This window comes from Syngnathus typhle, linkage group LG8 (genome assembly GCF_033458585.1).
Source record: "Syngnathus typhle isolate RoL2023-S1 ecotype Sweden linkage group LG8, RoL_Styp_1.0, whole genome shotgun sequence".
NCBI classification, from domain to species: domain Eukaryota; kingdom Metazoa; phylum Chordata; class Actinopteri; order Syngnathiformes; family Syngnathidae; genus Syngnathus; species Syngnathus typhle.
In genome coordinates, this window is record NC_083745.1 from 10,618,920 (window position 1) to 10,634,999 (window position 16,080).

General features: G+C 39.3%; 2 protein-coding genes across 3 annotated transcripts in view; one reads left to right on the forward strand and one right to left on the reverse strand.

Moving 5' to 3' along the window:
• Window positions 1-14,154, reverse strand: part of vsir (V-set immunoregulatory receptor) — a 292,760-nt gene extending 278,606 nt beyond the window's left edge. Inside the window, exons 1-7 of one of the 2 annotated variants that reach the window (XM_061284566.1) lie at window positions 13,944-14,154; window positions 7,575-7,988; window positions 6,841-6,891; window positions 6,635-6,745; window positions 6,157-6,184; window positions 5,715-5,890; window positions 2,980-4,483 (exon numbers count right to left, since the gene is read on the reverse strand). In XM_061284566.1, the coding sequence (XP_061140550.1) occupies window positions 4,446-4,483; window positions 5,715-5,890; window positions 6,157-6,184; window positions 6,635-6,745; window positions 6,841-6,891; window positions 7,575-7,988; window positions 13,944-14,016 (891 nt within the window). In that variant the 5' untranslated portion in view covers window positions 14,017-14,154 and the 3' untranslated portion in view covers window positions 2,980-4,445. Of the gene's footprint in view, window positions 1-2,979; window positions 4,484-5,714; window positions 5,891-6,156; window positions 6,185-6,634; window positions 6,746-6,840; window positions 6,892-7,574; window positions 7,989-13,943 lie in introns of those variants that run through there. The other variant, XM_061284565.1, reaches the window with a different exon arrangement.
• cdh23 (cadherin-related 23) overlaps window positions 1-16,080 on the forward strand; it is a 113,803-nt gene that overhangs the window by 84,426 nt on the left and 13,297 nt on the right. Inside the window, exons 31-39 of the mRNA XM_061284542.1 lie at window positions 34-135; window positions 304-306; window positions 401-550; window positions 704-832; window positions 1,329-1,457; window positions 1,546-1,773; window positions 15,281-15,502; window positions 15,580-15,699; window positions 15,818-15,998. Coding sequence (XP_061140526.1) covers window positions 34-135; window positions 304-306; window positions 401-550; window positions 704-832; window positions 1,329-1,457; window positions 1,546-1,773; window positions 15,281-15,502; window positions 15,580-15,699; window positions 15,818-15,998 — 1,264 coding nt within the window. The remainder of the gene's footprint in view (window positions 1-33; window positions 136-303; window positions 307-400; window positions 551-703; window positions 833-1,328; window positions 1,458-1,545; window positions 1,774-15,280; window positions 15,503-15,579; window positions 15,700-15,817; window positions 15,999-16,080) is intronic.

The window sequence follows — 16,080 nt, forward strand, 5'->3', positions numbered from 1 at the left end:
AAGGGTGAGCTACATTACATCGTGATGTTTCAGGGCCGGATCACAGTTACAGGACTGCTCGACAGAGAGAAGGAGGACACGTACACCCTGACTGTTGTTGCTGATGATGGAGGACCAAAAAAAGATTCGACTGTGGTATGCACATTTGTTTCTGGATTGATCTCCACTTGATTGACAGAGGTGTTAAGGCCTAATGCTTTTACCCATATTGTAAATGGTGAAATTAACCCATGTTATTTACTGCTATGGAAAACTTAATAACAATATGTTTTGTATTATTTGCATCTCTTATTGGAACAACAGAAGGTAAGATGTTTGTAGTCATCCGTAGCATCTGTGCATTTTTACCCATCTCAACGAGTATCATTTCAACACGGCATCTGACTTGCTCTCTCAACAGGTGACGATCACCATACTTGATGAGAATGACAACAGTCCAGAATTCGACATCACATCTGATACTTCAGTGGACATTCTGGAAAACACCGCCATGGGAAAGAAAGTGGCAGTAGTTCTGGGAAGAGATCGAGATACAGGACTGAATGGACTAGTAAGATAGAGAAAGAAACTGTAATCCCTTCCGGTTTGATTGATTGCCATCTGTTTCATAGCAAATAAGATGAGCTGATGGGCATTTTCAGTCATCTCTCTTTCTCGTCCCTTCTATTTATCTCTCCCTTTATTACCTCTCATGCCGTCATAGGTCAACTTTACTTTAGTCGCGGGCAATATGGAAGATGTGTTTAAGATCAAGACGGTGAACCACACTTATGGAGAGGTCTTCGTCAATGCTCCACTGGACAGAGAATCTGTGGATCGCTACCTGCTCAAGGTCAGAAATGAATGGCCTTGAATAATATTGAGTGCTATTTTCCTTATTAAAGACATTATTTTCATAGGGAAATGATTCAAAGTACCGTATTTTCCGCACTATAAGGTGCACCTAAAACCTCCAATTTTCTCAAAAGCCGACAGTGCGCCTTATAATTAGGTGCGCCTTATGTATGGACCAATATTGAGCCACTACAGCAGGTGTGTCCAAAGTCCGGCCCACGGCCCAAATATATATATCTTATATATGGACAAAGTTTTAAAACGGGCCATTCAGTGAAGGTGTGCCTTATAATCCGGTGCGCCTTATATATGGACAAGGTTTTAAAATGGGCCATTCATTGAAGGTGTGCCTTATAATCCGGTGCGCCTTATAGTGCGGAAAATACGGTATTGTACTTTTTTCACCAAATCACCAAAGTTGACAGTCGAGCATGATTGGTGTGTCCATATGAATGGTGGCTCAGATTCCGATGCATGTGTGTATAATGTTGCAGGTGCGCGCTGCAGACAATGGGTCACCTCCACGACACACAGACCACTCCCTCACCATCAATATTCTAGATGTCAATGACAATGCACCTATTGTTGAGAGTCCAAGGGGCTACAATGTCAGCATAAACGAGGTGGAAGCACTTTTGAAGTCACAAATGCTTTATTTGAGTTTTTGTCAGCAGCAATTGGAAAGTTTGATTTTTATGGTGTCAAATGTAGAATGTCGGTGGAGGGACATCAGTCCTGCGTGTGATGGCTACAGACTGGGACACAGGTCCTAACGCCATGCTGTTTTATTACATCACGGCCGGAAACCAAGACCTGACCTTCCGCATGGACCGCATGACAGGAGAAATGGTGACACGGCCCGCCCCTCCTGATCGAGAGCGTCAGCAGGAGTACAGACTCATTGTGACTGTGGAGGACGATGGCACGCCTCCTCTGTCGGTAAGGATAATGAACACACACAAAGGAAGTGGCACCTTGAAGTTTCCCTGCAATGCAGAACTTTGATTTTGTTGACTTGCAAAACAAAAATCCCCGTGTGATCGATTATAATTTCAATAATTTCTTTTAGAGGCCAAATTCAAATCATTATAAAACCTTTACCACTTATATATAATGGAAATTTATTTTTTATTGCTTCAATAGAAATAGCTGGGTCCCAGTAGTGCCTGCCCACCCATCAGGTGTGAAATTAAACAACCAAGCACACTTTTGTTAGCTGCCTATTTGCATAAATTTTTGCAAATTGTCATCATTTGGTTCTTGCACTGTCACACAAGTATAGAATTAAATCAACAAGATATTTGGGGTTATTGCAAGCCCGCCCCCAAAAAATGGAACACAAAAAAAAAAAAACTAAACATCAGACACCAGCATCTATTTAGACGCGATTCTAGCAAAACCATCATTTTGTCACTCATGCTGAAATTGGGTGATGTGCTTTTCTGTCATCTTTAATTACAATATAGAGCGACAGACATCAATTCATGTTTGATGACAAAATTAATTCAATTCAAGTGTGTTTTTCCAAGCCCGTTGAACTTCATGTTTGCACTCTTGTAATATTTTCTCATTTGAAAAATACGACTGGGTCTGGGTAAAAAAAATGAAGACAATTGATTATCAGGACATTAAATTGACAATTGCTGGCATATCTTGTTTGCAAGCCTTTATGAGCCTTGCTTTGAAAGCATTGTGATAATGTGACAATGTGTCCATTAGAATCATCTCTCCTTAAGTCTCATTATATTACACCATCTCTTTTGACTAATTCTGGTTTTACAATCACAATTCCCTGTACTGACAAGAGCAACAGATGCAGCATGAAATACACGTTTGATTTAGATCACATACACCTCATAGTAGACTCAAATGAGAAGTTGACAACACAGGAAACACCCTTGCAAAAAAAGCCACAAGCACTGTTCTCAAAAAGGGGAAAAAAAATGTTGCTTGTCCAAGCTCAAAATTGTGTGTAATATTGCGTGCAGACTGTTTTGTTTTTCTGTTATGTGATGTCTGACCTTGTTACATCGTATGCAGTGGATTCCATCAGTGAACAAATGTGTCAAACAGTAAGGTCTGGGGCTCCACCACATTGATGAACATCTGTAGCCGTTTTTTACAATGTAAATTAAAAAGACAACGTAAAGGTGGTACTGCTCCATTTTTATTATTATTATTAGTTAAGCTTCAATCTGTATAATTTGAGGACAATATACAGAACAATAGGTTTTCACTCACACTAAGGCAAATTTGCATAAAAATCTTCTTGGGCCACATACATTTAAAAGAAAATAAAGTACACACATACAATACAGTATATACACAATACCCTGTTTTAAGAAACTTGCAGCAAAATAGCCACTGACCACTAAAAATGAGAAACCAACTCTTTCTCACGACCCCCAATAGGTACATTACCTCTCCGCTGTCGTTTAACCACACAGTCAAGCTATTCTCAAACAACTCAAAGCTCAAATTCCAACATAAAAAGCAAAAATAAAATCCATCACCAAAGACAAACTGTACAAACACAGCAGTGATTAAATGTGTTACATTGTTTTTAATAAGGAATCTGGCCTAGTTATATACATGATTTTAATAAAAATAGAACACTGAGGTCTGGATGTGCTGAAATGAATGTGGATATATCACAATGTGGATTTATTATCCACTGCAAATTGCTGACTATTCTGACTTGGGAGGAATATAGATTTTTAGAGCAGAACTCAAAGTTGACTGAAATGAAAGTGAGACCTGTGAGGAAGCATGCAGCGCTTTAGGACATCCATGTTTTTTTCACTTCAGGTTGACTCACCTGATCAGGAGCAAAGGAAACAAAAACTAAACTCCCCATGGTGAATGCAAGTTTTGTTATTACTCATTAGATAAATACAGCAGATTTACTAGGGCCGGCTGGTATCCCAGTTAAGAAATACTCTTCCTGAGCGTAATCTTTCAACATGATCTTTGCATGAAACAATAATTAAATATTATTTTTAAGTCTTTCATTATAGAAATCACGCTGTGATTTTTTTCCATCTGGGAAAAAAAAAATTAAAAGCCTGCGATATCTAGACATGCATTGTGGTGTAGCAGTTAAAAAAAAAAACTGTCATGCATCTGGTGTGGGATCAGTTCTCACCAACTCTTCATTCTCAATCACCTTCCTCAGCAACTGCCAGTACTACAAATTCCCTGCTGAAAACTGTTCATGTCCTGCATGGACTAAATTGGCAAGTTAAAAAAAAAAAAAATTGTTTTGTACATTTTGTTATCCTTCTGACAGAACCCTTTCACAAAGCCCTCAACACTCCACAGTCTCAAACAGTAGAACCCTGCCACAGCAGTAGTCAGTTCGATGCCCGCACACGTACCCTTGACCTAGCCGCAGCGCAAGAATTTCCGAATCACGGCTTATCTATGTCCTCCAGCTTTTGCAAGTGCAGCAAGCAGTGTTGGAAATCAAGATGCAGTCTGTCCGTTACCTCATACAGACCAAACAGTGCGTAGACGACAGTCCCAGCAATTGTGAGACAGACCGAGGGAAACGTTGCTCTGGGGACACACTGAAGAAAACGAAAAAGTTGCAAAGCTCTTTCCTCCCCTCTTTAAAGCAGGAGGTTGTCTGGAGACTCAGGGATGGTGTCTGTAATAGAGAAAAAAAAAAGGCAGGCCGATAAGAGCAGACGCATGCTAACAGGTTATCTTCACAGGCTTTGTGTGGATTTTAATTTCAAATTAGAGTTGTTAAAATGCCATCACAAGCACTACAAATGCATCTGTCATGTCTGTGCTAAATTGAGAACACTATTCGTGGAACAACAAAAATAATAGTACTATTTTTTGGGTGTATTCTACGGACTACTGCTCAATACTTTGTTAAATATATTTATTTAAAAGCCCTTTAAAATGCCTGAAAAAAAGTTTAAAAGTCTGAGTTGCGACATGCTTACAGTAAGAGGAACCAGCTTGGTAGGTTCCTCTCAGTTTAAGGTCAGCAGGCCGAAAAAGATGAAGAAGAAACCTGAAGTGTGACTTTTATTCATACGATACAAAAACTATGACATTAAATTGGGTTGTGAAATTTGCATTACATAAGTAAATAAAATTTACGATAAAGGAAAATTATAATACAATTTTTTTTTCTTTCTTTTATGTTCTATTGTACTATGGAGTTATCATTTTTCTGTATTTTCATTTTTTTCCTGTATTTTTTTTAATGTTCGAAATAAACGTTTTTAAATAAATAAATAAATAAATACTGGCAGAGAAAATTGACAAAAGTTCCAGGAATTTACTTTTGTTAATATGTCATCAACAAAAGAAAAAGATATAGATGATAAGACTGCTGAGTTGTGAAATAATTTTTAAAAAGGGAAAGACCAGAGTACTCAGCTATGTGAGGGAAGAATGATTGGACTTCTTAGTTACATCTGTCGCAAGCCATCCGATTTGAACACGCGATTTTACACAACACTTCCAGCAAATGTGGAACATTGCAACACCCAGACCACGGTTACACTTCTTTTGCGTCAGAGTCATTTTTCATTTTAATTTTGAAACACTAGTTGTGTATTTCTGCAAGAGTTACTTCCAAGAGTATATAAGAAATACAATCATTTGACTATTGACATTTACAGGACAGTCACGAAGATTCCGCAGTACAGCGCTAGTTTTAGTATTAATGAGAGATGACAGAAAACATCTGTTCTGCAGTTCAGAACAGTTTCCTTGTCTATCTCGATCAAGCAGTTGCATTTTTGTCTCTCTAGGCCTTCAAACCAACAGCATTGGAGACTCAAGTTTTTTTTTTCAAACCTAAACTTTTGACTGTAGTAAAATCTAGGATATATATAGTCTAAATATAAATGTCTTACCTTCCAGTGGGAAGAAAACATCCCCATGTGAAGAAGGAGTCATGGGGGTTCCTGGTTCAGATAACAGATGGTGGCCTGTCCCCGAGGACTGCCTTGTCATAATTTGAGCAACAGTCCGGGTCTTCGCTCGTGGTGACTCCCTAAGAAACACTGGGTTCTCATGGCCCTGAGCTTCACTGAAGACAAACAAGAAAAACAGACACACAGTTAACAGGAGGACACAATGTGTGTCATGGTCAAGACATTGCCAACATATGTTTATCTGCTCAGAAGTCTTCTTGATATTAAACTGTGCTTCTTTATTGTACTACAAAATAATCTACAGACGAAGCAGTGATTTGGGTATTTAAAAAACTCCATGTGGAAGGTATTTAAAAGACCAGATGTGTTACAGAACACGTCCTGTAAGAACAGCTGCCTAGCAGAATGTGGGAAAACATACCTGTCCATCCTCACCAGTTCTTGTGCACCTGGGACAGAGGAAATAGGAAATAGGTTATTGTAAGTAAAGCCAAACAAAGCAGAATGGCAGCATGTATATAGTGTGTGAACAGGTTTCCCTCTGTGTACAGTTGATTCAACTCTCAAACAGGAAATGTGTTTTCAGACAAAGCAAAGCGAGGGAAATATTGAGGGCAATTCACGTTTGATGTGAAACTGTTTGTTATTCACTCAGCCTCATTTGGGCTGGAGTTGGAGCTACTTTTCAATTCTTTCACAAGTAAAATGTTAAGTGCACGTCCTGTAATGTTGTTGTACACCGCATGTACAACATGTGTGTTGCTAATTTAACACCACTTGTCCTTAAAAACTTAACAATAGATTTGAAAATCATTTCTTTTGATACAGGTCTTTCACTGAATCACATTATTTTGTGCAGGCGGACAGACGTAATGAAATAGTATATGGGAAATACATACGTCTGTTGGAACGGTTGTTCTGTCTCTGCCTGTAGACGAGAAGCAGAATAACGGGCAGCGAAAGCAAACCCAAGATGCAGGCCGCGATGGCCAGGGCCACTGGCACAGCCCCTGAAGATGGAGGAGCGAGGATGTCAGTTAGAGTAAATACAACATAAACAGGATAATTAAGACGCTATGCAATGGGCTTAAATGTGATGACAAACCTCCAGGTAATGCGGAATCTATGACGGTACATTCTTGAGATCCATTTCTTCCTATAAAGGGATGATATGGTTTTCAAATGAATTATATTTTAGGATCAGTTAATCATAACAAGAAATATTCATTCAAAGGTACTTTGCTGTATGTTGTGGGAAAAAAATTCCAAATTGTGAGGGGTTTTTTTCCCCGAATAAAAACTAGTATATCATTTTAGGTCGGGCTATGCATTGGGTAGTGAGGATACTGTAGTTTATGAATTAATAGGGCCAGATATGTTTTTTTAGGTGTTCGTATTTGGCAAAAACAAATAAAAATTACAGATTGATCGGACTATTGATTCAAAAAATATGTATCCCATTGCATTTCAATAAGGATCAATTATATTCTGATTTTTGCTATTCGTGGGCCAACATGGTCCCTTTCACCCGCTATTAGCGAGGGACGAATGCAAATACATTGTTTAAAAATAAATGAATAAATAAACGTTTAAGTCCCCGGAATGCATTGTGTGGTGCAATGCCTTTAATTATTGAAATTATAAGGAAATTAATCTTTGTGATTTATGTGTGCGTTACTTGTAGTTGTCATATTTAACACATTTTAGTTTGATTTATGTTGCACTATGGGTTTTTTTAACGAACAGTGCTTTTAGATTGTGTATAAAATAGTGACATCCAGTTGAATTCCTTGCAAAACTTCCATTCATAATGTTTCTACTTTGCCTGGTCTTACTTACGTGGTGTCACATGGAGTATAACATGACTGTGGGAACTCTGCACAAGGTTTGGATGTTTATGGTCTTGCTGAAAGTCCAGGACCATGCAGCAGTACCGACCCTGGTCAACCATGGTCACATTCTGCAGAGCCATCCAGAGGTTGTTCTTCGTATATCCAAATTTGAACCCTGGTGGCAAGCTGTGGTTTCCATGTGGACGACCATACGTCATGTGACGTGGGCCTAACCGTCCCGAGCAGTGTTGGTCGCTATGTGGCGTGAAAAGCCAGACGTGTTTTAAGACGTCAGAGGGGGCCAAGGGGGCGCCTGTCTGAGCGCAGTCGGGTGCGAAAGTTGCCCCTTCCGGACAGGTCCAGAAAAGGTGAGGTGTAGAAATGCTCAGTGAGGAAGGGGCATGGGACGTCTTCCCAGTAACTATAAGAAAGGAAAAAATAAAATACATTTATATATTACAAACCACAAAAACTTTTCTTCTTATTTCTATGCAAAAATGGGTATAATTAAGTTCCAAGTATGGTTCCTGTTGGAATGAAATTAACAGTTCAACTCGACCTGGAGGGTTTTCGCATGACATAAAATACAGCACAGGTATCAAACTCAAGGCTCGGGGGCCAGATACGGCCCGCCACATCATTTTATGCGGCCCCCGAAGACAAATTTTGCATCAAATTCATGTGTCATTACTAGAATTGCAAATTGTCTTCACGTTTAATAGTATTTTTTTTTCATATTTGACCAGTTTTCACTCATCTGATTTGAAGACAACTTATTTGTCAGTTTGTTTCGTAACTTTTACTGTTTATAATATGAGGTTCTCATAAATTTATTTGGGTTGACAGTCATAATGGCCCTCCGAAAGAAGCTATGACTACAATGCCACCCGTGAAAAAAATTAGTTTGATGACCCATGAAATACAGCAAAACCTTTAAACAAACATTTTAAAAAAGCAATGGAAGGGTCTGTACCATCAGTTATTGCTACAACATTGGTACCATGCAAACACAATACCAACTATCAGTCCCTTGGGCATTACACTTCAACAAACCACAACAACATCCTTTCTCCTATTTCAGTGCATTACAAACTTCCTGGTTTTTGTGACTATTTGGTCTGAACAGCCTGCTTCCTCTTCTTAAGTGTTTGGAGCACTTTAAATGAATATACAAAACATCTGGGGGATTCAAGTTACCAGGTCCTCAAAATATTTACATACACAACAAAGAAATCTAAAATCTGATCGGTTTGGAAATCACGCTGGGCTTCGTTCGACATCTTGATCCAAATGTCAAATAAGAATATAACCATCTTGTAAGGCATTCGAGTTTTGCTTAGTCACTGTACATGCATGGCAGGAAAATGTATGACGGTGACGAGCTTTAAAAGGAACGAAGCGGCTAACCTTAATGCCAATTGAATTACCACTCAATGTCACAGAGGTGGCAGTAATTTTCCCAAAACTATTCTGTAATTACTGGCAAGGCTGCAGAATGGTAAAAATAGAAATATTAAGTTGACTGACAATCTGCATGTAATTACACGGTGACACACGTGGCTCAAAATCTCCGGTAATCCGAAGTTTGGGTTTAACCCAAAAGTAACAGTCATCTATACACAGGCTGTGGTTTGAAGACATAGCTGGAGCAGACGCTGACTGCTATTTATTTTGTCCTCACACGCGAGGCATGAGTATGGTATTAGGGGAATGCACAAGAATGAGTTGGTCTTTCCCTTGTGAGGTTCTTACAGAACTTGTGTTTTACATCTGGCAGTGCTAGCGGTTGACCTCTGGCGGTGTTGACGAGACAAAACTGAGTTGTGTTATCCAAAGCAAGCGTTTCTTTACTGCCAGTTGTGTTCAGTGTGGAATGTGTCGTATGTGGTTATAGTGAAGAGAAGTAGTTTGACTCTATTTTATCTACTCGTAAGTCTTCTAACCGGTGCTGTGTGTGTGGTTTAGGCGTATTTTTGTTTTCTAAACGGAGGGTTATTTTTGACTGAAATGAAGCTTGGGCGGGATCGAATTCTGGTCTCCCCTGCAACCACCGCTGACGACGGCAGTGTGGTAAACAATCACTGTGGTGAAAAAGCATACCGAGATTGTCTTGCGTGTGCATTCCGGAAACAAGAAAAAAACACACGCATACGGTAATTCTTCTTTGCACCGGATCTCATGAAAACCTTAGATGAGATTCAAACCTAAAATCTGTCAACTGTGAGACACACGTGCCAACTACTCCATCACCTTGCTGTCTTAAACAACACTTTTTTTTCACAAAATAAAACACTTTACCAGGTGTACATTTGTCAAAATATTTTGGGTATTTCTACACATATATACACAGATGCAACATCCCCAAACAAAAACAGCCTTTCAGCATCTGTCAATGAACAGTGGTGCTTCAGAAGCCAACGTCAATGTGTGCAGTGATCCCTCGCTAATTCGCGTTTCGTTTATCGCGGCCTCACTACATTGCGGATTTTTTTTTTCCAAATTAAAAAAACATTTAAAAGTCAAAATAAAACTTCTAAATTGAGGAAACTTGTCTAACTTTTAGGACAATGTAGTATTGCTCCAAATGTTCCTTTACATTCCTGTAGAAGTCCGTTTATGCGTGTTAGCACGATTGTGAATTAGTATATATTTCCGCTAACTCGTTAGCCTGCCCAGTACTTCTTGTTAGTGACCGTACTTTGCGGATTTCACTTATCGCGGGTAGTTTTAGGAACCAATTATCCGCGATAAACGAGGGATTACTGTACACATTTTACATTGTCAAGTTTTATCTCACTTTGAACAGTTAAATAGCAGATAAAAAGGAGGAACAACTATTTTGAGCCTTGAAATAGGCAAATGTTTCAACTGGTTTTCCAAAATGAAAGTAGATGCAGAGTAGATGTTTGCAAATGTCTTATTACCATTAAACAAAGAGAAAATCAGGAGCGCTACAAAAATCTGTGGACAGCAGTAACTTTGCATACTTGGTTTGCGCTCTTGAAGGATTGCTATGGATATTTTAGAAACGGGCGTGTCAGTATTTGAGGAGTGGACATCCTTTCTCGCTTGTCCTGCCATTCAAATAAGACTCTCTACTTCACCGCTCCTTCCCGCCTGGCTTCTAGCCATGAACAAATAAGACAAAAATACAGCTGCAGGGTTTTCTTTGGGAATAGGTTGTATGCAAACCCACACTCAATCCAAGGTGATGCTGTAGGTGTTTTCCATATGCTGCCATTTGTGGACATTGGTGTAGCCACTGGACTGGAGAAATTGTCTAAATTAAAAAGCAGTTTCAGCATATTTCAAAACAATCTTTCTCACTGCTATCCAATTGCAAGAAGGATTTGTTGGTGTACGAGAACAAAAATGAGGAAGTGTACAAGTGTTATTTGTTTTGAATTGGGTCTTCCATTGGTTTTAACTCTGCAAGACTCCAAAGCACTGTTTTGTTAAGCTGTGCATTTGCATGAGGTATATTCAAATGTCGTGAACTCTGCATCGTCCATTGTGCGCTGGAGGCAATAGGAAGACCACGGAGGGTTGATTAAAGTGAATCTTGCCCCCATGGCTGTTCCTGCCACTGTGGAGGGACAATAAGAGGGGGAAGCCCTTGTCCACTCTTGTTTCACATTCACACCCACCCTGACTTCCTCTTTGGCTGCCTTTTGGCGACTCTTCCGTGCTTTCTTTCCTGAAAATTATTTTCTTACATATGTACATACTGTGACTGTTTGCGATAACTGGAACTGGAAGGAAAACACTTTGGAATCATCATCATCACCACAGTTAACTCGATTTGACCACACTACATTGTAGTAAGGGATGTTATATTGTAGGTGTGGTGTTTTCTCAAGTATTTCTCAAAATGGAGTTAGACCTTTTTTGTTTAAACTCACATCGACCACTTATCTGTGGTCATAATCTTAGTTGACCTGGTCTCAGGACACTGATAGCCCCTTAGGGTGCAAAAACAGTCCTCCTTTTGTCATATGCCTGTATGGCACCTGTTTAAAACACATTGCCTCTGACAGCTCTTGTTTGACAAGAAATCCTCGGTATGTACTTTTATTTATTTTCACGAAGCCTTCCAACGTTATTAAGGATTTGTTTTTATTTTAGTTTCTGCAAAAGACGAGTGACCAACTGGTAGAGCTGGTATCATTTGACTCATGTGAATTCACTACCTGTGTTTGCTCAAGTGGCTCCCCAAGAACACACCCCTTTTCACACCTCCTACAAATGCAAATGCATTAGAGACTATTAGGAGTTAACGAAACCAGCAGGAGGACTCCCGAATATCCCTTCAACACACGGTTTTAGATGAAGCCTCTAGTAGAAGCAAAAACAAAGCGACATTTTTGGGATTAAGGGCTACATAAATAAACTTGACAAAGATAAAGCAAAAGAAAGTGTTTTTGTGGCTCAAAATGTAGGTGGTAGGTCAGTTATTAGTATCTGGGGATGAAGGTGCAATTAACTTGGCTTGAAGGATTTGTCACAAGACAAGTGTATGTTTTTTGCTTCCTCTAACCACCACTTGGTAAGCATTTTACAACATCGCTTCATCTGTAGCAACCATTTTGAAATATGTGGTGGCTGCTTCCTACACATACACGTTTACATTGTCAAGTTTTATCTCACTTTGAACAGTTAAATAGCAGATAAAAAGGAGGAACAACTATTTTGAGCCTTGAAATAGGCAAATGTTTCGACTGGTTTTCCGAAATGAAAGTAGATGCAGAGTAGATGTTTGCAAATGTCTTATTACCATTAAACAAAGAGAAAATCAGAAGCGCTACAAAAATCTGTGAACATATACTTTTGTTGAGCGGCTGAAATTCTGAGTATTTGGAGAGTTTTGAGATAAAAAAAAAATGAATTTGATGATCGATTAGTTGCTGATTAATCAATAAATTGTTGCACGCGACTCTTAAAATAGTTTCATCTTCTGTTTGCTGTGTGAGGTTTACTGCGCATAACATTGTTGTTGTCATTGAAGCAGTCAAGGTTCTGTCAATGGTGGTCAGTGTTATGTCCTTGATACCAAGGAAAATAACCAGTGCAAAACCCGTTGAGGCCTGTTTACTCCCATTAACAAATATGACACCCTAAAAACAACAACTCACAAAACTGACATCCTGTCTTACAGAGGAGAAAAACTCCCTGAGGCCACATCCTGTTGATGAGACTGACCCAGGAAACCATTTTCAATCACTACCCCCTAATATTGACTTATTTAGGATCAATACATTACATGCGCTGTGCTAAACAGGAGGGGAAGGGGGGGGTCTACGAGATTGCTCGGCCACATCCTGTGCGGAGCTCATCTCGACTGTCACAGTGCTGCACAGACAGCAAAGTGTTTATCTTGACTTGGAGACACTGATTATTGTTTGGCTCAGCCCATGGTTTGCGGAAAAGGCCATTACTGACAGTAGCATAAACAGCTGTTTGGGCTTAAAGGAAGGAAAACCTCCTGACAAGTAAGACATAACAAGAGGAGGGCAACCTTGGAGACATTTTCTAAATTAGCCTCAACAGTTTAACAGTCAGTAGTAATGACTATCTTCTCATATCTAAATCATGTCATTTAAATAATATGCCAAATAGTATGTTAATGGCATAATGCTTAAGGCTCAAAATGGTCAGTGAGGTGTCGGCACCCAGCGCCTGAAGGCAACAGCTGTCTCATCTCTCTATAACAGTCAGCTGCCTTAACTTGCAAATGACAAAGTCCACCTTGACAAAGACACACATATCATTTTAGGAATTAGGCCAACATAATGACTTTTTTTTTTTCAGTCAACATAAAGAGTATTACAATGCACTGTGCAATGACATTTGCGTTAATTTTAGGATGCGCCATGCTAAGAGCGTCATTACGCAATTTAAGGTGAGACTTAATTCACAAAAATGCTGTAATCCAACACATCTTTACATAAAATATTCTCAACGCATCTTGTGTTTTACAGAACGGCCAAAATTCCATATACGTACATGATTGGTGTAATCTCTTATTTACTTTTACATGGAATTTGCTTATCTGTCACCTTGACAAGATTTTTTTTTTTTTTTTAGGGGGGGGGGGCGCTTTCATAAATAAGTCACTGGGTAATTCAAAGTATTAAAACATGTTTAACATGAACAACAATAAACTTGTGCGCAATAAAACGGAGCGCTGAAATTACGTCACGCATCTGACCAAGTTTATTGATTCCTTTTTGACGTTACATCCTCACGCGCATATTCTAATCACTAAAGAGACCCACATAGATATTTTACGTTGGGGGAAAAAAAAAGTTGCTGTGACAAAGGGCAAAGTGTCCGCAAGCTGCCACACGCCCGCTCAGTCACAAAGCCATCAACTCACCTCCACTTGAGGACAGCACAAGCCAACAGCACCAAAACAACATGGTTTTACTCCAAAGTAGTTGGGACTCCATGGTTGTCTGGACGCTTTCAAACTATTTTGACGTGGAATTTACTTGCAGTTTCACTCTAATTAGCATTAGAGGATTGACTGATCGTTGTCGCTCCAACTCTTGCGAGTGACGCTTCTGAGGTTGGAAAGTTTGTTGCGCTCAAGTCACGTGACGTGATGCTGCGGTTTCGTTGGAACCACCCACTCCAGACAGATGAGGACTCAAACGAAACTCTAACAGTACTTTATCCGAAATATTTATATTTTATCATGTATTATTCTGAACATAAGAATATTAAAGATCGAGTTATGTCATTGTAGTTTGGGAATACTATGCAATTGTTTCTTAGGTGTTGGCTTGAGCTAATAATAAAACTTGTTTAAATTTTTATCCTCACAGTCTTTTTTAAGACTCTGGGTTTGCATTTTCTTGTGAAATGTGGCCCACAAATTGCTCCCCACTCAAATGGACAAGCACTGTAGATGGGTGTCAGGATGGATATTTATATTTTTTATTATTTTTTTTTCTTTTATGTTTGCGTGTCTATTTTAAGAGTCCTTACTTTGAGCATTCGCTTAAGTCACCCAATGTGATGTCTTGCTTACATTGTCCTAAAAGAAAGGTTCAAATGATAATGAGTGCGCTGCTGAGTTTTTGTCATCATTTGCGTCACTCACAAGACCCCCTGCCTCATGTTAAGCAAGGTTTGCTTATGTTGGCCAGTTTATTAGGGCATGTTCACCATTTTTCCATTGAGTGATTCATGAAAAGCATTCAGCACAATGTCCAAAGAAAATGCTCAGGAAAAACGCTGCTTTTATTCTCAGTTCTATATAAGGATCTTTGTGACTTACATACCAGAGTCTTTCGGTGGAATGTTTTGATCCTCCTTACTTTCTGGGCTTAATGTAGAAGAATGTTGTTTACATCCATTCTTCCTCAATAAGATTCAAAATGTTTATTGTGATGTGCGCAATAAAATAAAATGCAATGAAAAAAACATGCAATTATGTTTGCTCTGTACTTGTTTTCTTTCCCTGTCCCACAGGAATAGGAAAGATAATTGAAAAATATGGGGAAAAATAAACAACAACTTAGGCAGACTAAAGAGGACACATTTTCTTGAGGGTTTCTATTAGAAATAGAATATTTCCTGTTTCAGATTTGTGTTTCATATTTGATATGCTAAATCACTATCAATCCATATTATCAATCAATAATTTCCTGTTGCAATGAATAGGGTTAATAATAATAAAACAGCTTTGCTGTTGTTTTTCTCATGCAGACTTCCACCACCATCAACGTTCACATTGTGGATGAAAATGACAACGCCCCTGAATTTCCAGAGGAGGAGTATGTTACAGTGCTGAGCGAGGGCCCCGACACAGTAGGCGCCACCATCGCTATAGTAACGGCCATTGATCCGGATGAGGATCTGAATGGCACTTTGCAATATGCCATCACTCATGGCAACCTGGCCCAAACTTTTCATATCAACAGCAATACTGTGAGTTTGAAGAATGACAATTATAGTGTCACCTTATGGGTTGCCAAAAAAAAACATTTATGATTATTTGGGTTTAGGGGAGGATCACAGCTGTGAAGGAGCTTGACTATGAGATCAGTAATGGACACTATGCTCTGGTGGTCACAGCGACAGATCAAAGTCCAAATCCTGCTCATCGCTTGACATCTAGCACAACGGTAATGAGACTCCTTTTTCCTCTCACGTGTTCTGAGAAATGTATTACAACTTCAACTCAACATCTTCTTTTAGACTTTGCATTGACTGGCAAATTTTCAAATCTCATTTCTATCCAAGGTGTTGGTCAACGTCCTGGATGTGAATGATGTGACTCCCACTTTCCCAAGACCCTATGAGGGACCCTTTGAGGTGACCGAGGGCCAGCCGGGTCCTCGGGTCTGGACACTCAAAGCTACTGATGAAGACTCTGGTCTGAATGGCAAAGTGGAGTACAGCATCACTGGTGGAAATAATCAAAGTTGGTGTTGCTCAGTTATTTATCAGCAGTACAGTGTTGCTCAAGTATTTATCAGCATGACTGAGCAACCTTCTGTCTTGTT